Source organism: Gavialis gangeticus, unplaced genomic scaffold (assembly GCF_001723915.1).
Source record: "Gavialis gangeticus isolate Ggan-Ray unplaced genomic scaffold, GavGan_comp1, whole genome shotgun sequence".
Classification (NCBI taxonomy): Eukaryota; Metazoa; Chordata; order Crocodylia; family Gavialidae; genus Gavialis; species Gavialis gangeticus.
The window spans coordinates 31,851,893-31,876,035 of record NW_017729001.1 but is presented as its reverse complement, the minus strand read 5'-3'; the positions used below and the strand labels follow the sequence as shown (position 1 = coordinate 31,876,035).

The 24,143-nt window shown below is 48.7% G+C and overlaps 1 protein-coding gene and 1 long non-coding RNA gene across 2 annotated transcripts in view; one reads left to right on the top strand and one right to left on the bottom strand.

Moving 5' to 3' along the window:
- The window catches only part of SETD1B (SET domain containing 1B), a 58,349-nt gene extending 37,702 nt beyond the window's left edge, over positions 1-20,647 (top strand). The window contains 12 exon segments of the mRNA XM_019507288.1: positions 1-552; positions 3,644-3,814; positions 4,725-4,812; positions 6,613-6,830; positions 7,185-7,308; positions 8,524-9,003; positions 10,106-11,674; positions 14,865-15,031; positions 16,193-16,324; positions 17,554-17,673; positions 19,402-19,539; positions 20,348-20,647. The exon segment at positions 1-552 is cut by the window's left edge and continues 46 nt beyond it. Of these exon segments, the coding sequence (XP_019362833.1) occupies positions 1-552; positions 3,644-3,814; positions 4,725-4,812; positions 6,613-6,830; positions 7,185-7,308; positions 8,524-9,003; positions 10,106-11,674; positions 14,865-15,031; positions 16,193-16,324; positions 17,554-17,673; positions 19,402-19,539; positions 20,348-20,521 (3,933 nt within the window). The 3' untranslated portion in view covers positions 20,522-20,647.
- Positions 16,172-21,855, bottom strand: LOC109290594. Its single transcript, XR_002095618.1, has 3 exons — positions 21,710-21,855; positions 21,109-21,110; positions 16,172-16,187 (listed from the first exon to the last, which is right to left on the bottom strand). It is a non-coding gene; the product is annotated as an uncharacterized LOC109290594 (long non-coding RNA).
- Between the last annotated feature and the right edge of the window lie 2,288 nt (positions 21,856-24,143).

The following is a 24,143-nucleotide window of genomic DNA, read 5'->3' as shown; positions in this document are numbered from 1 at the left end:
CCACCGCCGCCTCCACCGACTCACCCAGCGGTCACTGTCCCTCCACCTCCGCTCCCCGCACCGCCTGGGGTCCCCCCACCTCACATCTTGCCTCCCCTTCCTCCGTTCCACCCGGGCATGTTTCCTGTCATGCAGGTGGATATGATAAGCGTCTTGGGCAACCAGTGGGGTGGCATGCCCATGTCCTTTCAGATGCAAACTCAGATGCTGAGCCGGATGATGCAGGGCCAGAACACCTACCAGTACCCACCGTTCATGGGGGGCCGGATGCAGTTTGTGAATCTTCCCCCCTACCGCCCCTTCTCCATGGGGGCAGTCATTGGCCGCGGGCAGCAGTGGCCCCCGTTGCCCAAGTTTGACCCCTCTGTTCCCCCACCGGGTTATGAGCCAAAGAAGGAAGACCCGCACAAAGCTACTGTGGACGGTGTCCTCTTGGTGATTGTGAAAGAACTGAAAGCAATCATGAAAAGGGACTTGAACCGCAAGATGGTCGAGGTGGTGGCGTTCAGGGCTTTCGACGACTGGTGGGACAAGAAAGAACGTCTGGCAAAGGTAAGAGCTGCCTCGTGCTGTTGTGCACCGCGCCTCTGTGCACGGGGCTGTAGGGGAGGCCCAGTTTCTTCCTTCTCCTGAGAAGCGGTGACTCTTAGCTAGCCACGAGGTTTTCCCTTGGTCGTGCGTCCTGTCACCTGCAGGGCTCTGGGCTGGGACTTCAGTGGCAGGCAGGTGTTTCCCAACCCGGCCGTGTAGTTGGGGGACTTCCACTAACATGACAGCCAAGTGCAGGTAGATTAAAGTTGTAGGGATCTCTCTAAGAAATACTTGAGCACGGACTGTCTGGTCCTCTCGTGGCCGATTTAAGGTATATCCCAAGCAGTGAACTGGGCTTGGCAAACACCCCCGTAAAAATGGTGGCCCTCTTAAAATCAATATAAGCCTCAAAACTCTCCTTATTACAACCTACAGTTTGTTGCAATAAAAGATTTTGCAGCGCAGTTACTGAATACCCATCCCCAGTTTGCAAGAATCCCTGCCATGGGGGCTGGCTACAACAAATGGTCTAATAAGATTAAAGTATAAAATTGCACTATGAAAATGAGATATGAAGTTAACCTACTGCCGATCAGGACTACCAGAGCTGTTGGCACTTCAGGGCATAAGCTGATCATCAGCTGACATCTGGGGAAGTCTCCCTTTACACTGTGCAAGGTATAACAATGACACGATTAGAGGATTTATGTAGATTTGAAACCTTCTTTAGCATCGGTCATTTTTTAGCATGACACTGGGTGAAGCAGGATTCTTTTGCAATGTCGTAATGGCAGCGGTGTGGCACTGCATCCACTGACACAATTTAGAGGAAGGACTTAACCAGATAGCAGCAGAACCAGAGGTCCAAACCCAACCCGCACACTGCCTGGGCCAGGGTTGGCAGTTCAGACCAGCTGTTTTGAGGTGGGAAGACGGCCCGATAATTGAGCACTACCCATATTCTGCATTTGATATTCTTGTTCGGTTTGCTCCTTGTTAGCAAATGAGCTGACCTTGTAATTGCCACTTGGCATTTACAGGGAATGTGGGAAAATTGCGTCCATTAACAGCAGTCCAAGGATTCAACCTTCAGATACCGGTTGTGAGGTCACTTTTTTGGCTGTTTGATAATGGATTTTTCAGATTCATTCTTTAGACTCCATTAGAGCCAATACGAATTGAATCCTATTGCCTCTCGCTTCAAATCTGTCAGGTCAAAACATGTATATTCTCTTTCAATCCCCCCCAAAGTCTCATGAGCAAGTCTCTGAAGAGCTAAAATGTTCCAGTTATATATTTTCCATTTCGGGTTATAGCGGCCACTGACGTTCTTTATCAATACGAACTGAGACCCTGGTTGCCAAAATCCAACGTGTCATTTTTCTTTGGTTTGTATCATTTTGGCCCTATCATGCTGTGCCTACATTAAAACGCGAGGGAAACCTTTGTTAACAGGCTTGGTTTCACTTACAAATTCTGTATGACAACAAATGAAACCTAATCTTACGTAGGTTTAGGTTTTAAAGGCGTTTGCTTTCTCAAATCCATGCAAGGCACACTAGTACTGTTCAGTGCAGATCACTCTGTCATGACACGGGTGCAGCCTGGTTACTCGCGTAGACATGCGCACCTGGGAAGAACATCAGGGACAAGTTTCTGGGCTCAGAGGACAAATTGGGACCATTCCCTCTGAAAGGTAAATATCCTCCTTTGCGGGTTGTGAGGTCCGGGTGCAGGAATCATTCAAAAAGTTTGGATGTTCGCTTCTTCATCAGTGGACGTAGGAGGGTAAGTGATGTGGATCACGATCGCTTCTGACTCGTGTCTTCTTTTATGAGGCTGCCTCTTAGATCTAGGTCCATCGTGTGTGTGTTTTTCTTTCTTTTCTCCTTTAATGTAAGTGCTGGGTTCGGTCTTTCTCTGCAAGTGGCAGTTTAGGCTGCCACCTTTCTCTGAAGGTGGCAGCCTGAACTGAGGCCCTTGACTTGGTGGTGCTGCCTAGTTGCCTTGTCTGGTGGTCTGAAAGACTTTGATCCACCCACTGCTTTAAGTGTGACCTGCCGGCGAGGGGCATTGGCAAGCACGGCTTGGTCTGGCGCAGTATGGGGGCGCGGTGAGAGCGTTCGCTGCTTTTCTTCGTCAGGAGCGGTGGAGACGGCTCCACACCTAGTTACTGCTCCCGGAAGAGGCTGCGCGGCTCTGCGTGTTTGGCAGCAGGAAATCTAAGACGTGCTCTGACTGTTGCTCAAAGCATCTAGTGTGTCACGGTCAGAGAAAACTGCTTATTAAAATGCCCCATGGAAGAAGATTATATACTGTGTATGAGGCGTAGCCAGGTCATTTTCCCCAGCCGTTTTAAACCGTGGCTTCAGAGAGATCCCAGACCCAACAGGAGGGATCTGAATATGTTAAAGAGTTTTACTGCCTTGCTGAGGTTCGCAAAGCTGACGCAGGCTGTCCAGTCTTGCTTGGACTTCATCTTGCCCGTCTCAGCTCTCCGCACGGGTTACCGCCAGGAGCAGCTGAGGTTGCGATGCTCCTGGACATCAAGTGTCTTTGCTTGGGCGCGTAGTTCTTCAGCGCCAGAAAGTTACAGGCAGTTTTAAAAGCTGCTCTCAAGCTTGCCAGGTGAAATTTGGGGCTGGTCGGCTTTGCTTTTTCTTTTCCTTTACAAACCCAAATGTCTTCTCAATAATGCGGTGATGAATTCATTTTGGAAAAAGTGCAAATTGTCCCAAGCGGCCCCACACTGATAAACCCGTGTGCAGGAGGGCCATACACGGGGCACACCAGCATGTGTGTGTCTGTGCATATGTGGCGCCATGTCACATTTGGCCGGTGGAAACCTGAGCAAGCACGTTCTGTATGCGACATGTTCCCAGCTGGCTGAGCCGGGTACGCTGGCGCAACTGGCTGACGCTCAGACTTTCGAACGAGCTCTTGCATCCCCTGTTTTGAATGGATGCGGTGTCCTGGTGCATCTCGAGGAGCTGCCACCCTCAGGGAAGCTACCTCAGTCGTCCTTCCCAGAGCACTCGAGCCAAGGTGTTTCCTGAGCTTGCGCGCCTGCCTGCGTGTTGCCCTTCCTTTAAGTCTGGTTTCTCTCATGCAGGCATCGCTCACTCCAGTGAAGTCAGGAGGAGAAGTGGAGGAGAAACCAAAGCCGAAGGATCGGATCACGTCCTGTCTGTTGGAGAACTGGAACAAAGGAGAAGGGCTGGGCTACGAGGGAATTGGCTTGGGCATTGGGTTGCGAGGGGCTATCCGCCTGCCATCTTTCAAGGTGAGTCAGAAACCAGCGTGGCGATCATGGCCTCCTTCCTCCCTCCACGTCCCCAGAAGCTGGTAGCATCAGCAGCTCTTTCCCTTTTCTGCTTAGCTTGTTTCCCAGCTGCCAATATAAGAGTTGGGTAAGAAATGAGAAAGGCAGAATCTCGTTGATTTTTGAACCCAAAGTGAATACATAACATAACATCCAGCCCTGATTACTTCTGCCCTCACTTCTAACCATTACCAGTAGCCTGTGGGAAGGGGGGTCTCTCTCTTCAGGGAAGCCGGGGGTTGCCTGGAGCAGAGGAAATGCTGCGGTGCTGGTTTAAAACCTTGCTTCTGCTAACTAGGACCTGGATTGCTCCTGTGGTTATGGGACCCACTTACACCGGGGTGGGCTTGGGTCATATATTCCTTCATTAACACAGTTTAAACTTTCTTGCCAGGTAAACTGCCTAATTTGCATTAGCGGAAAGAGCGGAAAGTTGACACGTATGGATTTTCAAATTGAGCGGGGAGGAGCTGAGGTAGCTGAAGCCTGGTTGCAAAATCCTAGGTTAGCACCGACCACGCTTAGCAGCTTCTTTGAGCTGCCTCTGGCTCTGGCTCTGTTGCATTTCCCTGCGCCATGGAGCATCGTGGTGGGTGCGAGTTTTCTTCAGGCTGGATTCATGTATTGGCGTCAAATGCCCATGGGAGACACCGACCTGATCGTGCCGAGATGGGTGTTAGTCAGGGCAGGATTTCATTCACAGAAATGTTATTTGTGAGCAGAGCAAAACTGATCAGTCGCTTTTGAGAGGCGGGTGATGCTTTCTGGACCTGCATCGCTCCAGCAAAATAAAGCCGTTGCAGTGCTTGGGAAGTTGGTTTCTTGTGTTTTTCGAGCCCTTCGAGACATGCTAATTCTGTTCTTTGCTCAGGTGAAGAGAAAGGAGCCACCTGAAGCTGCCTCTGCAGGGGATCAGAAGAGGATCAGACCCTCCACTTCTATTGACGATGAAGATGAAGGTTTGCAAACCCTCTGCTCTGTGATTGAAATGCAAAAGCAAATGCAGAACCGTATCAAAGCAGAATCCTTTAAACTGTTCGTTTCCAGTTTATCCACCACACTCCAGCACGGTGCCACCGATACCAAAGGCGTCGTGGAAGTCAGCCAGAAAAAGCTGGTTGCCAGGCACTTGATTTTAAAAATCATTAATTTGCTGAATTGGGACCACGCCCTCCCCCCCACACACACACTCAGCATTTTAAAATATTGTGACCTTGGTAACTTATTTTGCTGCAAACAGAGAAAGCTGCTGCTCCAGGTGGAAGCAGCCTCCCACCCCCTGGCTTTCTCAGAAGGGCCCAAGTCTTTGGCACCAAATGCCATCTTCCAGCTCTTTCAAGACAAATACAGGTTATATTATAAACCTGCAGCCTGTGAAGGGCGAACACTGTGCCCGTGCACGAAGGGCAGGCCTAGGACGCAGCTACGGTAACCAGAGGGCAGCCAGCACAGCAGTGGTTCAGCACGAAATCAAGCTTGTACCAGGGGCAGGCTTGGAAAGGAGGTGTGGAAGAGCAGTCTGGCTGGGAGAGGGTGCCAAGGAGGCAGCAGTAGCTGGACGGTGGCTGAGGTTTACTGAGCTTTTGCTTCCTTCTCCTGACTTTGGGCCTGTTCAGTCAGGGTGCCCTGGGGTGGCGCATGTCCCGTTGGCACGTACAGCCTCAGTGAGTGTCGTCGCTCCAAGGTGCCATGTACTCCTTCGTGCTCCAGCCTTTTCTCCAGTGTCCACACTACTAAAACTCTTGCCCAGGCCCTTGCCGCCTTCTCTCCTCACTTCTGCAGGCTCCTGTCACTCACCTTGTCCGCTCCGCATCGACTCCCGTCTCCGTTTGTCATTGACCTGCTCTGTCACTTCACTCGCACAGCTCCGTGCGTGGCTCCTTTCTCTCCATCCTTTTGAATGCAGGTCTTTCCACTCCCACCTTCCCAGCAGGGATCAGTAGTCCCTCTCTGCTTCTCCGCCCTGACCCCCTCTTGTGTCACCTTCTCAATCGCGTTCCTCCCCGCTCACCAGCTTCTCCCACAGACGTTGTCTTTCCTTCCTGCTGCCCCTTTTGCACGGGACATCCAACCCGAGTAGGCCCAGGTCTTGCTCCCCTTTAACCTCCCTCTCGAGATTTAGGAGCACAGGACTGGAAGGGACCTTGTGGGCCAGCATCTCTGGTCCTCTGCCTCTGCTGGGGACCTTTTATCTATATGGGCCCACAAGAGGAGCCAAGTTTTATGGGAAAGGGCACAAAGAAATATCAGGAAGTGCTTAGGTAGAAGCTGTCTGATAGAGAAATGTCACTGCCCACCTGTACTACACAGCGTGTTTCTACGTAATGCAGGCGCGTGCCCTTTAACTCGGCTCTAAGAAGGAGAGACAAGGGCACCGCCTAGGCACCAAATGTAAAATAAACCCCAGGAAGCCTGTGATAAATCACACCGGCTGCTGGCCCCCCCGGGACACCGATATAATCACTGTTTTTGTTCATCGGTATCAAAATGAAACCCCCAAACCACTAGACACCTGCCACAGTAACAATGCTCCTTTCTCCTCCACTTACGTCCTCTGCTTCTGCTTGTTGCACCCACCCGTTGTGTCATTTGTTAAATTGCAAGGTGAATTTGGAGCAGAGGCGGCCTCTTCCATAGCACCCTGGCCTTGCTGCTCTTGTAAGACCAGTGTGAGGAGCTTACACGCACTGTCTGACCCCTTCATAGTCTTTGTGTGAGAGTGTCCATTGCAACTCTCACCTCTTGTCTTCGTCCACCAGAATCTGAGAGGGACAGAGATGTGCCTGATGTATCTTCTGACCTGTCCAAGAGCAATGCAGAAGCAGTAGGAGTTCGGAGGCGGCCAGCAAGACCACTGGAACTGGACAGCGAGGGGGAGGAAGGTGATGAGACTTCGGGCAAAGAAGAAGAATCCTCATCAGAAAAGGAAGAGGAGCCGGAGGAAGAGGGAGGACTGGTGAAAGCAGTGCCTAGCAAGGTGCGTGGCATTTCCTACCAAGGTTTTATTTAATTAACCTGGGGAACTCCGCCCTCAGCTCGGAGACTCTGCCTTTGACTAAGATCAGTGTCTGAGGCGAGAGTCTCAGTAAATGTCATTCCTCGCAGATTCATCATCTATTAATACGCCTTTTATTTGATATTATTGGAGCCGAATGGCAACCACTGGTGTACTGGTGCACAGTCAAATTGTGCCTCCCGCACCACTGCCTGCTTAGGCTGGTTTGTGCACTTGTTACCGGGATACTTTAAATCCTTAGGAATGTATTGAAGCAGATGCAGTTTTCGAAATAGGAAAGTTGTCATAAAAATGCTCAACTTCTTTCTCCCAAAGGAGGAGGAGGAGGAAGAGGATGAAGATGCTGATGAGGAGGAAGAGGAAGAGGAGGAGGAGGAGGAGGATGAAGAAGCAGGCATAGAAATGAATGAAAAGGAAGAGGAGCCAGACTCTGAGGAAGGTGAGCAGTCACCCTGGAAATGGGGGGAACAGGAGTTTGGGGTTCAGGTTCGTGGTTTGGCAGCAGCAAGGCCGATCGGGAGGCCCTCCTGTACCACCTAGCATGTATTTCTGCACACATTGGACACTGGGGTTTAGCTCAGGTAGCTCGCACTAACCTCACCACAGGGCTCAGTGCATGCAATGGAAACAACAGCACCTCACCAAATCCAAGCCTCAAGGATGAGACCCAGTTTAAAACTCCCACCTACATCCTCCAGTTAACACAGTGAAGGGAACAGTTCGGGGGTGGGTTGGCAGACCCCAGGGATTTTCTACACTTGCTCTGTCCAAGTTCATTAAGGTCCTGATGTTTTCTGTCATGCATTAAGAGGAGCGCTGCCAGCAGACGGAGGGCAGTGATTCTTCCCCTCTGTTCAGCACTGGGGGGGCCGCATCTGGAGTCCGGTGTCCAGCTGTGGGCCCCCACTGCAGAAGGGATGTGGACACGTTGGAGAGAGTCCAGCAGAGAGCAGTAAAAATAGTTACGGGCCTGGGGGACAGGACTGGTGAGGAGAGGCTGAGGGAAACGGGCTGATTTAGTTTGCAGAAGAGAAGACTGAGGGGGATTAAATAACAGCCGTCAACCTTTAATAGCAAACTTTGGAAGGTGTGGTCCAAAGAGGATGGGGCTGGGCTGGTCTCAGTGGGGGAAGATGACAGGACAAGGAGCAGTGGGCTCAAGCTGTAGCAAGGGAAGTTGAGGTTGGATATTAGGGAAAACTTTCTCATGAGGAGGCTGGTGAAGCACTGGGACAGGCTCCCCAGAGAGGTGGTGGCATCTCTGTCCTTAGAGGCTTTTAAGGCCCAGGTGGATAAAGCCTTGGCTGGGATGTTATACTTGGAGCTGGTCCTGCTTTGAGCAGGAGGTTGGACAAGATGACCCCCCTTCCAGCCCTCATTTTCTATGTTTCTATGATACTGTTTGGTGGCTTTTCCCTGGGAGCACAGAGCTTCAGAGCGACGATATTTCTATTTCGTGTAATTGAAGAATATGGGTTTTTCTGCATTGATTTTCAGACTTCTAAAAATAAGCTTTTGCCTAAAAAAAAAAGCCTGAAAATCAAGGTGGGGGGAGGAAATCCTGAAAGCCTAAGGAGTGGAGAGTAAGTTCTGTGGTTTCCTTTTATGACCTCTGAATAAACGGGAAAGTAGTAACAACTTCTTGTCCTTGTAGAAGATGCAGCGAGTCCCTCATCTTCCAAAGCTGAAGTCGAATCCTCTGATGAAAGCGAGGACTCCTCGGAGTTTGAGTCCAGTTCTGATTCTGATGAAGACGAGGAGGAAGACGAGGAGGAGGAGGAAGATGAGGAGGAAGAGGAAGAAGAAGATGAGGTGGAAGAGGAGGCAGTGGCTGAAGACCAAGACAGAGAAGGCATGATGGCTGAAACCGAGCTTCAGCCTGCCAATCAAGAACCACCCGATGAAGAAAAAGAGACCATCCTGGAGCTGTATCCGGTGGATGACTACATGGATGCAACCAGCCTGGAGCTAGGGGGACCAGCCTTGGTCGAAAAAACAGAAGAAATGGAAGAAATCAAGCCAGGAGAAAATGAGTGTAGTGAAGTGCCGGAAGCGTCTATTGCTGCTGAAACGCTGGTGGACATGGAACGAGAGCAGGAAGAAAAGCTCGTGCCGTCCCCGATCTGCGTGCCAGGTATGGCTTTTCACATGGCTTTTTTGTCACCACTGAATCCAAGGCCTGTATTCTCATGCTGTCCGGTACGCATGCTGTACGTGTCTCTCTTGTTCGGTCCTGTGAGGACTCGAAATTTAACACCACAGTGCTTGCCCCCGTAGGACAAAGCAGCAGCTTTTTAACACAGACTTGTGTTTTCGGAGGTCACAGAGCATTTTTGGTGGATTCTGGAGACAGCTGCAGGAAATGTGGGCAGGCATGAGGGCGTCGCGTTGGAGGTGGGCTGTGGAAATGGGGGTGAATTCATCGGTGCTTTCTTTTAAGACACTCCAGCTCTGTCGCTCAAAAGTCAAGTGAATTAGACCTTCCTGTGCAGATCAGCCATCCCTCTGCACGCCTTAGTTCAGGCTGGGGAGGACTTTCCCTCTGACTTTCCAGACGCTTCCACACTCTTTTTAATTGCACTTGAAAATGTTATTTCAAGCTGCCTGGTAGATCCTGCACTGGGTCCTTTTGGCCTGGGCCCTGAGGAGGTAAATAAAATCCAGAGAAATGAGAGTGTTACTGCTAGAGCAGCATATAAATTGCCTCATTGATACAATCTGAATGTATCCTCATTCATTACAAGGGCTTCCCATTTCTTTCACGTCATGTTCAAGAGCATTAAACTTCTCTCTTCCCTGCCCTGTTCCCATCCTCGGAGAGCTGAGCTCTTTTGTTGGCCCTGCAGTTAGTTTACCTCCTCCATTAAAAAAAATAATTGACAGCTCAAGGCTCTGACAACCTGTAAACTAACACCCTCTCCCGACATCCACTAAAGCTTTTTCTGGCCATAAAAAGCCAGCCGAGGGTTTTGTAAGCAGGAAGCCTTAGTTTTACCCTCTATAGTACCTAATGCTCAAATTAATAGTATGGTGTTTTTTTTTTTCCTGGTCCATTAGGGATATCTGCGGTGGCTTCTAATTACTCTGCTGTACGTGCTTCCAAAATGTGAAGTGCTGGAGCTTCGTAGCCTCCCCGCGGATTTGAGCTGGTTGCATGCTTGCAGCGTGTTTAGCATGTGCGCGCTGGGACGCACTTAGCGACTGAGCGGAGGTAACTCTCTTCTCTTTTCCCGCAGTGGGGGAGTCTGAACCAGACGCCGAGCTTGAGCCTGAAGCACTAGAGGGTCCAAAGCCTGAATCTCACGGTGAAGAAGAGAGCGCCTGTCCCCCGACACCAGTGGGAGCATTTGGAGAACCTCTGCCTAGCAAGAGCAGCTTCTTCGGCAAGTCCGATGACAGCGATGTAGAAGCGCGAGTGAAGGTGAGGGTTTCCTCTGTGGCAGAGGAAGAGGACAGACTGCCTCGGACTCCTGGACGGGAGGCGACGGTCCATTCGGATCCTGATACTCCCATACTTCCCGCTCATAAGGTGCCACCCTCCACGCTTCCCCTGCCATCCACACCCAGCAAAGAGGATCCTTTGCTCCCTCCGGAGAGGTTCCCGGAACAGCACACTGTGACCAAAACATCCCTGGAGGAGGATATTCCCCGGACACCTGGGCGGGACATTGCAGCCAAGTCTCCGCATGTCCTTGCAAAGTCGCAGAGTACCGACACTATTCCAGTCACCCCCGGCAGCGACGGCCCGCTCACAGGGAGCAGCCTGGCCTTAAGTTCCCCCCAGGTCCCAGGGAGCCCCTTTTCCTACCCATCCCAGTCTCCTGGGATCAACAGTGGCATTCCTCGAACTCCCGGGAGGGATTTTAATTTCACGCCTACGTTCTCAGAGACCGGTGCTACCATTCCTTGCCTGTTGTCTGGCAAGAAGCCATCCGAGGACGAGCTAGATGAGAAACCTTTTAAAGAACCTCCTAGTGCTTCCTTAATGGTCAGCGTGAACAGTGTTCCTTCCCCCATTCCCTTTGCCAGCCCTCCCAGCGCAGATTTCCACACAGACCTAGAGTTGCCACCCGTCGAGGTGGTCCCAGGATCAGCTCTGCCATGCACACCAGCAGACGGGAAGGTATCCCGAGAGGAATGCAAGGCAGAAGTGAAATCTGTTTTGCTCTCGCCGGAAGCACCTCTCATTGCTGCTGCTATTCTTCCTCCCCCTCCTCCTCCTCCTCCTTCCGTTCTGCCCCTCAAAAGGAAACCGGGTCGACCGAAACGATCGCCCCCCTCTGTCCTTTCGCTGGATGCCTATTCTGGCAGACCCGTGGATCCTCCTCCTGTCCCAGTTGCCTTGATGGAAAGTGCTGTGAGCAAAGAGCTGCTGGGCGGACATCCCGATGCTTTTTATGGATTGAAAGTTCCCGAAGCGGTCACCCTGGACTTCAGGAATGACGGCTTCCACGAGAAGGTGCCCCCAGAGGCTGTAGCAGAGAAACTCCCGTTTAAGGAACTGGAGAACCAGTGGAATGAGGATTTCAAAGAAGAAGAGCTTCATGTGAAACCTAAAAGACAGTGGCGAAGGCAGAAGAAGACACCTGAGGACATCCCACTTATTCCTTCCCCAGAGTATTCCCCACCCCGACCTGTCTTCAGGCCCCGCTCCGAGTTTGAGGAGATGACCATTTTGTATGATATTTGGAACGGAGGAATAGACGAAGAAGATATCAAGTTCATGTGTATCACGTACGACCGCTTGTTGCAGCAGGATAATGGTATGGACTGGCTCAATGATACCCTTTGGGTATACCATCCTCATATCCTTTCTCGCCGGCGTGGTGTATTCTGCGGAAATACTGTTTCCGTGCAGTGGTTATTGTTCTAATCATAGTCTTCCCTTACAGGACCCAATTAATTGCTGGCGTAACCGTCAACTTAATAGGATTGCATTTATTTATCAGCTGTGAATTCGGCTCACAGAGAATGTTTTAATCACAGAAGTGGGCAAGCCCAGATTTGGTGGACGAGATTTCTGGTTTCTGTATTTCAAGCTGAACAAGAAGCAAGCATTGCGAGAAAATCTGTATGCACAGCCCTTCTTGGGAAATTGCCATTCCAGCCTGAAGCTCTTCTGTCTGGGTCTAAACCAGACCTTTCTTAGGTTTGCCCGGTGTTTGTTTCTGTGCCTCAGCTGGAGGATGCTTTCTCTGGGGTAGATTTGCTGTAGGAAATCTCACCATCTGCCCCCAAATAGTTTTCTTTCAGTGCTTGCAGCTTAACAGGTTTTGACTTAAAATAGTAATAATACGAGTGCTGACGTGTAGAGACACGTGAGCAGGTAGTCGAACAGCCCATGCTGTAGTTGATGGCTTTTGGTACTCTGGTGAGAGCAGTAGGATTCAAAGTGCTGACTGCTCATGGGCAACAATAAGCTTTAATGCAGATTTTGATATACCTCTCCAAAACCAGTGCAAAGGTCCTGTAGCTGCCCGGATGTAATCTTAAAATGTTCATTACGTTTTTAGACTGAAAATAGACATTGAGGGAAAATATCCCATCCCATCCCATCTGGCCACAGGTAAAATGGTGTTTTGTTTTGGGGTTTTGTAGTAAATGTATGTAAAACATGCCTCAGACTAGTAAGAGTGACAAAACTGGTACAGGCTTTTCTAATTCTTTGTTTTGTTTCCTAATTCAAAGTGCGCAATTTAATGACACCACATCAGACTAACCTCTGATTCTCTGCCTTTTGGGGGCATATGTCATATCTTTGGAAAAGTATTTATTTGACTTGTTAGGGAAAATCCAACTGGAGAGAAAATTAACCGTCCCTCATAGTTTTTGGCACATGGCCATTATAAAACCGCTTATTTTAAAATATCTTTGGCCGTCCTCCTTTGAAAACTCAGTCACAAGAGTAAATCTGTTATAAAGTTAAAGGTAACTGGCTTCCACTTCTAGCGTTTCATGTGGCAGGGAAGAGGTGGACAGGACAGCAGAAGGCAGACGTGATTTCCTTTAAGGAAGTTTTATGCACGGTGGTATTTTGGCAACTTGCATAATAGCGACGTTTGAGATTTTGCACTCTACCAGCAGAAGTTACTCTGCCACCAGCCCCACGGCCACTTTCTGATCCAGTTATAAGTAATCTGTAATTTCCCAGTGAAGCCTCCAGTACTACACCATTACATAGGTGACTTTATACAAGAATTATTTCAGGGCTTATATTTCTTACAGCAAAGCTGTAATCCAAGTTGTGGAAGATTTTCATGGCTGTTTGTTCTTGTTACAAGCGTTTTGATTCAATCCCACGGTGTAAGAGGCCGTGATATAAATGCAGAAAGCATCCTTCAGTAGACCGAAAGGGTCACGAGCATCATCGAGCACACGTTTATGGCACAAGCTCCCAGATGATACAACTCCACGGCCGTGCATATCACTTATTCTGGAAGCGGGCATGCTTGGGAGTGTAAACCAGCTGCCACCTGAATACAGATGTGTTTTAACATTGGCTGACGGACGGTTTGTTAAAAGATGAGGCATTTTCAAGGTGTAAGGAGTCGGTTATGTTTTGCCAGGTTAACTGTAGTCCCCAAAACCTTCTTTAGGCTAGATACACCTTTGAGAGCGAATGAAATAATTTTTCAAGCTAATTATTCCTCATCTTTTCCTTGTAGTGGTAAACTGTGCTGGTTATTTCACTTGTACATCCAGTTTCCTTGTTCACTTCTCTTGCATTAATTCAGCCTGCAAAGATGGGAGAGTTGTTTTTTAAAGTAAAAAATGCGATCTCTGTTAGCAGGGAAAATCCTGCAAGTAGTTGGCTTTCCCGAGGGGGAAAAGACTAAATGTGGCTGGCTGACATCCTTTTAATTAATTTTACTTTTCATGCAGCTGGGAAAAAAGTTTGGCCAATCATTTTCTTCTTTTTCTGATTAAATATGAAACATTTTAAAGATGCCGCTAACCAATGCGCATACACGAAGCAGCTGAGGACAGTCAGTAATGGGCATCCATCTGGTAACAGTTGAAATGGTTGCTGAACTCAAGAGCTCATAAGACTGTATGGTGAAAATGAAGAGTGGCATCAGTTTTTTGTCTTCTGGTTTGATGGTGCATGACAATGCTTTGTCTTCCTGCATTACCTTACCCTAGGACCTCAAAGCACTTAACAAAAGCGCATGCATCCTGGCTGCAAAAGAAAGACTCTTGTCCCAGCCTTCTAGTGCCAGGGTCTCACCCCTGGCAGACAGGGCCGGTGGCAGAGCTGATCCCAGCTCTGCCCTCTGCACAGCACCTCTTCCCAGACCCATGTTAAAGGGAGAAGAGGGGCTGTGAACGATTCCTGTTCTGTTTTCCAACCAGGGTTGCCTGGCTTTAGGTTTGAATTGACTGACCAGCTTAGAAGGGGTTTGGGAACGTTGGCACAGGGTCTGTCCGAGTCTATGGGAGCCTGCTGTCGATGCATGGACCTTGGGCTATTTTTCTCTGCTTTATTGTGTATCTTCATATTCCTTTTCTCCTTTGCTGTCCCAGAGCATCGCAGGTACAAATGAAGGGAGTGTGCCAGGCTCCTGTAGGCAGGCAGGGCATTTGGGGTTTGTTTACAAACCTGAACACCTCTCTCATTTCTGGAGCCCATGGAGGGAGCCAGATTGTCATCCCTGCACACAGATATCCATGCAGTAATGATGCATCCTGTGCAGCACAGATAGTGTCAGGATAAACTTGCCCCATGCTGCCCCATCCCCAGCCTAGAGGCGAGACTTTAGATCGACTTCCTCTGGCCATTCAGTCCCTCTTTGATGAGACGGCTAGCTAGCAGTGACGGTGGTGGCATTTGTCCTGAAGCAGATGTCTTGGGTCACATCATGTCCTTTTCTGTTCTCTAGCCACTTGCTTTGTTTTTTTTTAGCATTGGATGTGCTTATGCGCCTGCAAGAACTGACCTGTTGTGTTGGTGATGCTTTCCATGCGTAGCCTGTTTTCTCCTTAACTTCATTCCACCCACCAGCTTTTCCACCCCTAAGAAGAAGAAGCGGGATGACGGGATGCGGGAGCACGTTACCGGCTGTGCGCGAAGCGAAGGCTATTACAAAATCGATAAGAAGGACAAACTTAAATACCTCAACAACAGCCGTGCGTTCGCAGAGGAGCCACCAGCTGATACACAGGTGAGGAGCTGCATACCACAGCTTACTCTCTTACCTTACCAGGATCAGGCTTGAACTCTTCTGTTGGTAACGCGGAAGCAATGCTTTACTCTCCGGTATGCAATAAAGTTAGTCTCCCAGCCCGGTTGCAGGGGGCCGTATTGTCTTTCAGAGGTGAGGGACCTCTGTCTCTCTTAGTTGAGCATCACTAACTGCTCCTGGGATTTGTATCATGGCTGCTTTGTTCTTCCCAGCTGCTCGGGCACATTTCACTGGTAGCTGTACTGAGTTGATCCTGATGTCCGCTCATATTTTGCGGTGCTTTGAGGATGTTCCATAAATCTATACGAAAGGCCGCATGGGGGTTGCGAGGTATTATGCGGCAGACAAGGAGCTGATATGCAGTGATTAGAGGCATGGAAGGGTCTCTACATGATGATGAGGAGACTGAGTTGAATGCACATATATACACATTGGCCAAAGATACAAGCAGGTAAACTAAGCACTCCTGCTTAGCACTCGAGTGTGCTGGAAAGAGCGGTCGCTCGGTGAAGCTGAAAAGCGCTGAATTTAAGACTCAGGGCATGAACCACTGCTTTACACGAAGCCTAAATAAATAACCTACTGAACCCCTGTCCACCTGGCGTCAGGACCGCCAAGAGTTCAGTAGGGTTCAAGAAAGGATTAGACTTTGCATGGGTAATGTCGAAGTCTGGACTCAATTTAAAACATTCTTGTTGTAAACCTTGTACACTGAGGGATAAACTGGCCACCGACTGACTAGGATTAGGGAGCAACCTACGCCAGGCGCACATGAAGCAGAACTTGTGCCCCGCGAGAGTCCTGGGCCTTCCCTGGAAATGTCTGGCACGGGCGCCCGTCGGCCTGGGCAGCAGGATGCAGGAGCTGTTGATTAGCTCAAGTCTGCTCCTGTGGCAACGACGGGAGCCCAGCCTCTCCGATGCACCCAGCTGCTAGTCCCCACTGCCGAGAGTCGAGGAGCAGCGGAGAGGGAGGGCTAGCCTTGCCGACCGGTGGTAAGAAATGTGCTGGTTGCTGGGGCACGTAACATGGCTCCTCTGGCTCAGGTTTGGCATCTCACCTGCCTTCAGCAAACATGTGATTCAGTTTAACACGTGGATTGCTCTAAATCTGACTTTTTTTTTCTCTCCTTGATCTCAGGGAATGAGCATCCCTGCTCAGCCTCATGCTTCCACCCGGGCTGGCTCCGAGAGGAGGTCGGAGCAGCGCAGGCTTCTCTCATCTTTCACCGGGAGCTGTGACAGTGATCTACTCAAATTCAACCAGCTCAAGGTAGGTCACACAGCCAGGCTTTCCCTCTGCGTGCTGGAAAGTGCAGGGGGGGGCTGGGGGCAGGCTAGAGCAAGCTGACATAAGAAGCTGCAGCACCCCATGACTCGTAAGTCTAGCTCTGATTTTCCTGTGCCACGTTGCATTGTGTATTGTTCCTTACTGTGTCCGAGAGCAAGATCTCCTCAGAATAATCTACATCCCGTGGCGGGAAGCTCTTTGCTGAGAGTGATTTGACTGCATGAGCAAGGGGGCTGCGTTGGGTTGCTCCTAGCTAGAGGCAGTTTCAAGGCATTTGGCAACTTGAGGCAAGTTCCTAGTGGACTGGCACTCGCATCCCAGAGAACACCTCTGCATTTGGGCACCCTGGCTTGTAGTCTTAATGAAGGACCGACCAGGCCCGGCAAAGCAGCTGTCCTCTCACACCGCAGCTGTGGTCTCTTCTCAGGACAGTGCCGTGGTGCTTCGGCACGGTGTGCCGTGGAGAGCCAGCTCTGTTGACCGTGATGTTACAGTAGCTGTCACGGGGGGTTGAAACCACCTGCCTGTGGCTCCCTCACTGCGATGCCTTCTAAGGGTGCTAAACTCATTTAAAATATTAAAAAGTTCAAGCCCTTGACACAGATGTGACGTTGGCCACCGGGTTCCCTTGTGTGCTGTTAGCTATAGAAACAGGCGTCTTAACTACACTGGCCCCACGGGTCCCTGGGTTTGGACAGATCAGTGGCAGTCCATCGACCTTTTTGATCTAGCATTCAAATGACTAGAGGAAGGAAAGATGAAAGAGAAACCCATGGAACAGAGGTTGGTGTCCACACCCAGTGGGGTGGCACATGTGACAGGCGTTGGGACAGGCACAACCAGTGAATGGGTGGACCTGTGCTTGGGATGAAAACCGTGTGCTTGCTACAACCAGGCAGCATGCACGGGCAGGAGAAAGCACCCTCGACGGTCTGCTTCGGCAACCTGCACAGCGTCACGTAGTGAATGGGTGGCAGAGCTGGGAAACCAAGAAAGGTGACTTTGGTTTCCATGTATAGTGGCTCGGCCACCTCCTTGTGACAACTGGCACGGAGGTAAAGGACGGTCTGCCGTAACTGCTGGCACAGCTTCCATCTGTGGGAACTCTGCATTTGTGGCCTGGAACATGCCAAATGCTATTTCTCACGTGCTACGTGGCTCGTCATTGTGTTTTGTGGCTAACAAGGGCTTTGGGGGGTTTCTGTACGCAGTTCCGGAAGAAAAAACTAAAATTCTGCAAGAGCCACATTCACGACTGGGGACTTTTTGCTATGGAGCCCATCGCAGCTGATGAGATGGTGATCGAATATGTGGGCCAGAACATCAGACAGGTAACCTGGATTTCCCCAGGGCTGATGATTACTTGCAATGTTGAAATCCGTACACTTGGGTATAACTTGTGTTTTCTTCTGGCTGTTTCTGTGTAAGGCTCAACACACTCTGCTCCTTTCCTCCTCTCCTCTGTACGTCCTGTTCCCTGGAAACTGTTTGAGAGAGTAAAATACATGGTTACAGCTTCTTCTTAATCAGCATACAGGATCTCATTGATTGTAGCATGTTGCATCCACACGGAAATAAAGAAAATAAGATAAAAAAGGAAGGTTTTATTATTTTTGGCACTAGATATTTTAGCAACTGTGTTTGCACGCTGGTTGAGACGGTGTTTTTAAACTGAGCGATAAAGCTTTGGTGCTTTAGAACAAACTGTTGTTTTACAATGTAGAAGGGAACAGGGTTTCTCAAAACAGAATTAAATCCAGGCTGAATCATTATCTTATTTTATGCTGCACCGTGCATTTACAGAGCCCGCAAAGCAAGGTTTGCTTACTGGTCCGGACGACAGATGAGAAGCAATGCAAATGTACATAGGACAGCTCCACTATAGCTCAGGTTCAAGATCATTTGCCCTTTAAAGGGCCATTCACCTAAAGGGACTTGAATCCGCGTTTGATGTCATTTGAGCAGGGGTGCCTGGGATGCTGCTCTCCCTAGGACAGCAGGATTTCCAGACTCACCTGGTTTACATCAAGTTTGCATTTTACTGCCTGCAGCAGGAGATCAGTCCCCCTTCGGGATTCGTAGCTCTGCCCTGAGGGGAAGCAATACTGAAGAGGCTCCTAAAGCCGAGCTACCGAGCCCCAGGGGCCCTTGTGCCGAAATGCAGACCACTGCACCCCAGGCCCCGGTCAGCTGAAAATGCAGGTGGGGGTGACCTTGCATTTGAATAACTCGCTGAATATCTCTGAGAAAGTACGGCCATCCTTTCTGCTGCACTAAATGTGGATGAGTAAAATGAGCAATGCCAGTAATCGTTTATCTGTCCAGAAGACATATGGATGGTAATGTTACCAAACTATCTAGGTATGAGCTTGCTTTCTTTTTTTAGAAATTTGAAAAAAAAAAGCAAGTCTAACATACATCTGAGATGTAAAGAGTATAAGAAGCTGTAGTATTTGCAGATCCTTCCTGGCTCCCCTGTAGTAGTTGCTGGCAGCCCAGGCATAAAGTGCCCTGCTCCATTTTAGGGGTTGTCCCTTGGATGGCCATGGGGGAGATGTGGCATCGTAAACTCCAGCCTTGGCAGATAACAAAGGGAAATGTTATTCTGACTATCGCACTTTGTAAACTCAGTGACCCTGCAAACAGCCCCCACAGCTGCATCATCAAGAGGACTTGGTTGTCGGACCTAGCCACTTCTCCAGCAAGCAGGAGTTGGATTCTTTGCAATTCCCGTGAGAGAGACGCTCCAAATAATCTCCGAGGTCTCCCTGGGTCATGGTTTTGAAAGATAAGGCTGGGATTTCCAAGAATTGAGGAGAAGTGACACCCACCAAATCCCATGGAAACTCAGTGTCTCATCTTCTCCCACGCCTTTTGAGACTCCTGTCCTAGGTGTTGGCAGTTTGGATGTTAAATCTGTGTCCCCCTGACTCCTTTTGGATCAAAAATAGTTTTTAAAATATAAACAGCAGAGCTTTGCTTTGTGTCTTTTTGAGCAACAGCACTCTCCTGTGCTTCACTGGGCATCTGCTGACCTCGCATTCGGGGATTTTTTGCAGGTCATTGCTGACATGCGAGAGAAACGATATGAAGATGAAGGCATTGGGAGCAGCTACATGTTCAGGGTCGACCATGACACCATCATCGATGCCACAAAATGTGGAAACTTTGCCAGGTTTATTAATCACAGCTGCAATGTAAGTACCACACGGCTTGTGTTTTGGGTGGTTGACTGCTGCTCATAGGTAACCGGTCCAGCACTTAATTACGTGCAGGAGTCAGCTGCAGTGATGTTGGCTCTGGATGCATTAATGACCCGTGGTGGAACTGGAGCGAATCTAAGCTATGTAAGGAAGGGCTCGGAGGGGACTTTAAGCAATATAAAGTCTATTCAGGATTTGGTCGTAAAGTCTTGACTTCCTGAGTGCAGCTGTTTACTGGTTTCTAGAGAATGCATTAGCACAAACGAATTAGTTTTAATTCACAGTGTGAGAGTAAAAGGCCTCTTTTAAAAGGAGGCAGGTAAAATGGTTTGCAATAAATGAAAGTTAGCACAAAGCTAAAAGCCCCGGCCTCGGAGCTGCTTGGGTTTGGATGTTTGTGGATGAACAACACTGTGCATCTCCTGGGGTGGTATATCTGCCTCCCCTGTGCCGTGGGCAGACTGTCTGAGCCCCAGATGTCATAAAACTTTGAGTCTTAGTGACGGTCGCTCCTCACCTGCGATCTTAGAGGCTCTGCACCCTGGCTGTACAAACTACCGTGACCATGACGAGTACTGTTTGGAAAACCGTCATTGTGTCTGGCTTAATTCCCCCTTCTAACCTTCCCATTCCTCCTTGGTGTTGGGGACAATAGGGAAAAGTCTTTGCGCCCCAAACCCTGGAAATGGACTTGTGCCCCTCTCTGGAAACGACTGCAACAAATCAGCTTTTTCTTTAGATAGCCTCTTTCTGCACCGGAAAAATGATATTTAACCCTTCTCCTGTTTTGTCATCTCTGCAGCCAAACTGCTACGCGAAAGTCATCACCGTGGAGTCCCAGAAGAAGATTGTCATCTACTCGAAGCAGCACATCAATGTGAACGAGGAAATTACCTACGACTACAAGTTTCCAATTGAGGACGTAAAAATCCCGTGTTTGTGTGGCTCTGAGAACTGCAGAGGGACCCTGAACTAGCCCCAAGGCTCCTCGTCAGACTTGCACCTTCAGCCATGTCAGGACTGTGGTAACCAGGTGTGGTTGCACTTTGCCAAAAAACAAAATACACACACACACGTGCACGCACGTGCGCACGCGCACACACACATACACACACACATACACACACACACACATACACACACACACACACACACCAAAAAATATAAGAAAGAGAAGAAAACGGAGCAAGTTTCGCACTTCTGTCAGGATCATGAATGAAAGCAAAACGCGCACATGCACACAAGGACTGTTCATGTTTCAGGTGCTCTTCCTCTTCAGATCCAACACGCGCACAGAAAGGTGATTACCATTTTGTGGCACAGTATATCCAAACACTAGCTTCTCTCTGTTCGGTCCCTACTTTATTGCTCACAAAGGGGATAACGGTACCTTTTTTTTTTGTCGTCGTTGTTGTACAAACCTTTGTCTTTCCATAAATGCTGCTACCTTTTTCTCATCAATTTTGTTGGTTGAAAAAGATATTCAATGTTTAAATGTGAAGCAGAGACTGAAAAATGCCATATAGGTTTGCTGGGAGCTTGATTGGCTGAAATTGCACAGACTTCTCAGAGTAAGCTGTAAATAAGTGTAAGGTTGATGTTACAGAGCCAGCCAGTGGCTTGGAGGATGCATGTGTTTGTGTGCATGGGTGTGGGTGTGTGTTTGGTTGTGTCCACGGTGAGACTAGCGATGAACTGTCCTGCCTTTTCATTAGAGATGAGCCTGAACAACCCCCAGGCGTGCTGGGGAATGCTCAGATCTGTAACGAACCTGAGCTGCGAGCCTTGGGCTCATCTCTAATTTTCATACACCATGCTGGTATTTCGGGGGGATCAATACCTCTGCACCCATCCAGGAAAAAATGGTTGAGACCATAATCTATGTAACTAATACATTGAATCATTTACTCAGCCCCTATTTGCAAAGAGCAGCCCAACAAACGGCCTCTTCTGTATCCACATTGCCAGTGGGTCTCCTTGTCCTGCCTCCGCAGCACTGTGGCTGAAATGAAATGATCGATACAGTCATTGCTCACGCTGTAGAAATCCTGCCCTCCTTTTAAGCATACACTACTCCAGCTGTTCATCGAGGATGGCACTGAGATTTCTTCCCCTGTGGCAAGCAGCCGATGGGTGGGTTTCTCCCGCTGATTTTTCTCCCCACTTCTTCCTCTCCTGCCGTGACAGCTTTGCATGCGGCGCGTACGAATGAAACTCCTGCTGTGCTACTAGTGGACAGCAGCCTGCTAGCCTCTCTCACAGTCCCAAGTAAATGATGCCAGGGTTGGTCCTGTTCATTGCACGAAAATCAGTCGTTCTATTTGGAAGGCCTCTCTTTAAAAAAAACGTGTTTTCTCGTTAGGATATATTTGATCATTGTAAGCGTACTTTGAAATGAAATCCTCAGAGTTACAAAGGGGGTTTCCAGTGCAGATTAGCCAGAATCCCACCGAAGCTTTTCTTTGGTTATGGTCTCACCATATGAGCTGACTGCTCGCCAATAGACATAATTAGTCTTTCAACCTATATTGAATTCTTTCTGCTTAAAAGTTACACTTCTTGTACCAAGCAATTTTCCAAATTAATTCACAGAGGGAAAATTCTCAAATGTAATTGTGACACCACCGTTACCACGGTAACAAAGAAGCTTTTCCCACACAAAGCTGGACAACGCAATCCCAAACCCTTTCCTGGTTGGCGACAGTTATTGTCTGACCACAGCTCAGTGATCGGTTGTCAGTAAGTTTCCTAGAAGCTCTCGCTCTTGTATACGGATTTCCCAGGCCCGCGTTGCTGAACGTAGCGTATGCGGAGAGGTGGGGGCTGGATTCCAGTTTTGTTCTTCAAAAGGCCTAGAGGAACAGGAACGCGTGAGCTGATGCAAGCTGCCTTAATACTCTGCATGTCTAGCTCAGGACAGTGAAATTGTTCTTGCTACTGGACAGTTCGTAGTCTCTTGTTTTCGTGTAGCTTTGTTTTCTTCGATGAAATGCTCTCTTGAAAATCTCTTCTGCAATTGGATAGTCATGACCCAAAGGTCTACATTTTTTATTAGAAGCACAAATGGTTTCTGTCTGAGAGTTGGCTACTGTGGCTATTAAATTAAACCAGCCACGTTTTCTTTAGTATGGTTCTACTTACCATGCTCTTGCTCTAATTAGCATGTCTGCAGCTTGGCCTTTTATACTTCCAAATCTTCGGAAATGCCCCTCAGTTTCATGTGTTTCAGAAAAGAAGTCCTAAATATTAAATTTTCGCTAATTTCTAAGCCTTCCTCATCCCATCAAACCAGTTTAGAAATGCATCCTGAGTCTGTGTTAACAATATAATGTGTCCTATTACATCGATGGCCCTGCTGGATTGTGAGATGATGGGTCTGTCCCCGTAATTGTGTCTGTCTGCATTACGGAGAAGCAGACCGTACAGATTTTTCTGAGATTTTTAAAAGCAGAGAGTGAACATATAGTTTCCTCTGATTAAAATGTCGAGAAGCACCTACACGGTTTAGGTTCTGAATCCAATAGGTTTCTAAGTCACTTAGGCACTTTTGACTCTTAAATAACTAACCTGTTTTTTTTCCAAAGTGCTGATCATCCTTCAGCTTCCACTGAAGTCAGCTGGAGCTGTTCAGTGCTTCGCACTTTTGAGAAAACGCAGTGTCTGTCTTAATCTAAATGTGGACTCAGAGCATGAAATAAGACTTCTGGGGTCCGCCCCCCTCCCCCACATTTTGGCCTTCAGGTCCCAGAATACACAGCTGCCATCTTTGACCGAGCATCTTATGCTGAGACTTGTGGTCTGCAGGATGTCTTGGTTAATATTAAGCGAGCGACTAACCGCCTGCATCTGATGCAGACAAGTTGCAGCTTTCTCCTTCCTGACAAGTCACCCAGGTGGTCATGGTGGGTGCTCAGCAGATACGAATGTATTTGTAGACTGTTGCACCAGCTACACACATCTCTGATTCCTCCTCGTTCCTACAGCCAGTTTCTACAAGGACTTGAGATGATAGAGCAAAAAGAAGAAAGCAGATTCTGTGCAATGTAAAGACATCAGCCAAAGGCTGGCACAGCATCATGCCTTGCTAACCGGGGTTTGGTGACGCCGTCAGTGGTGCGTGCGTGATAAACGGATATCAGGTGGACAGTTTGTGGGTGGGGGAGAAGAGCTGAGATTAACATTTACAAAACATTTTGCTTGGTGAAGGTATTTCTGGAAATGTGTGTCCTTCTGGAAGAGCACATCCCAAATTGTGTCCTAAAACCAAACCAAAATAAAAATAAGATGAATTGCATTCCCTATTAAAATGTCACCCTCGCAAAGATCACATTTAATGTCTCTGCTAAATTAAACACTCCCGGAGAACAGTGCAAACGTTTTGGAAATGTAACCGCAAGTCTGATTTTTCCCGAGTGTGAATGAACTGGTTTGAGTTAAGTATGTAACGGTGTTAGCCATTGGCATATATAGGAGACGCGGTCTGTGCTTGAAAACCCTGCATGCCCTTTCCTGCCACGGTCACTTATCTCTTCGTTTCACACCCACGGTCTCCACTTCCAAAACCACGTTGGGTCCCAATAACTGATCAGTAACTATCA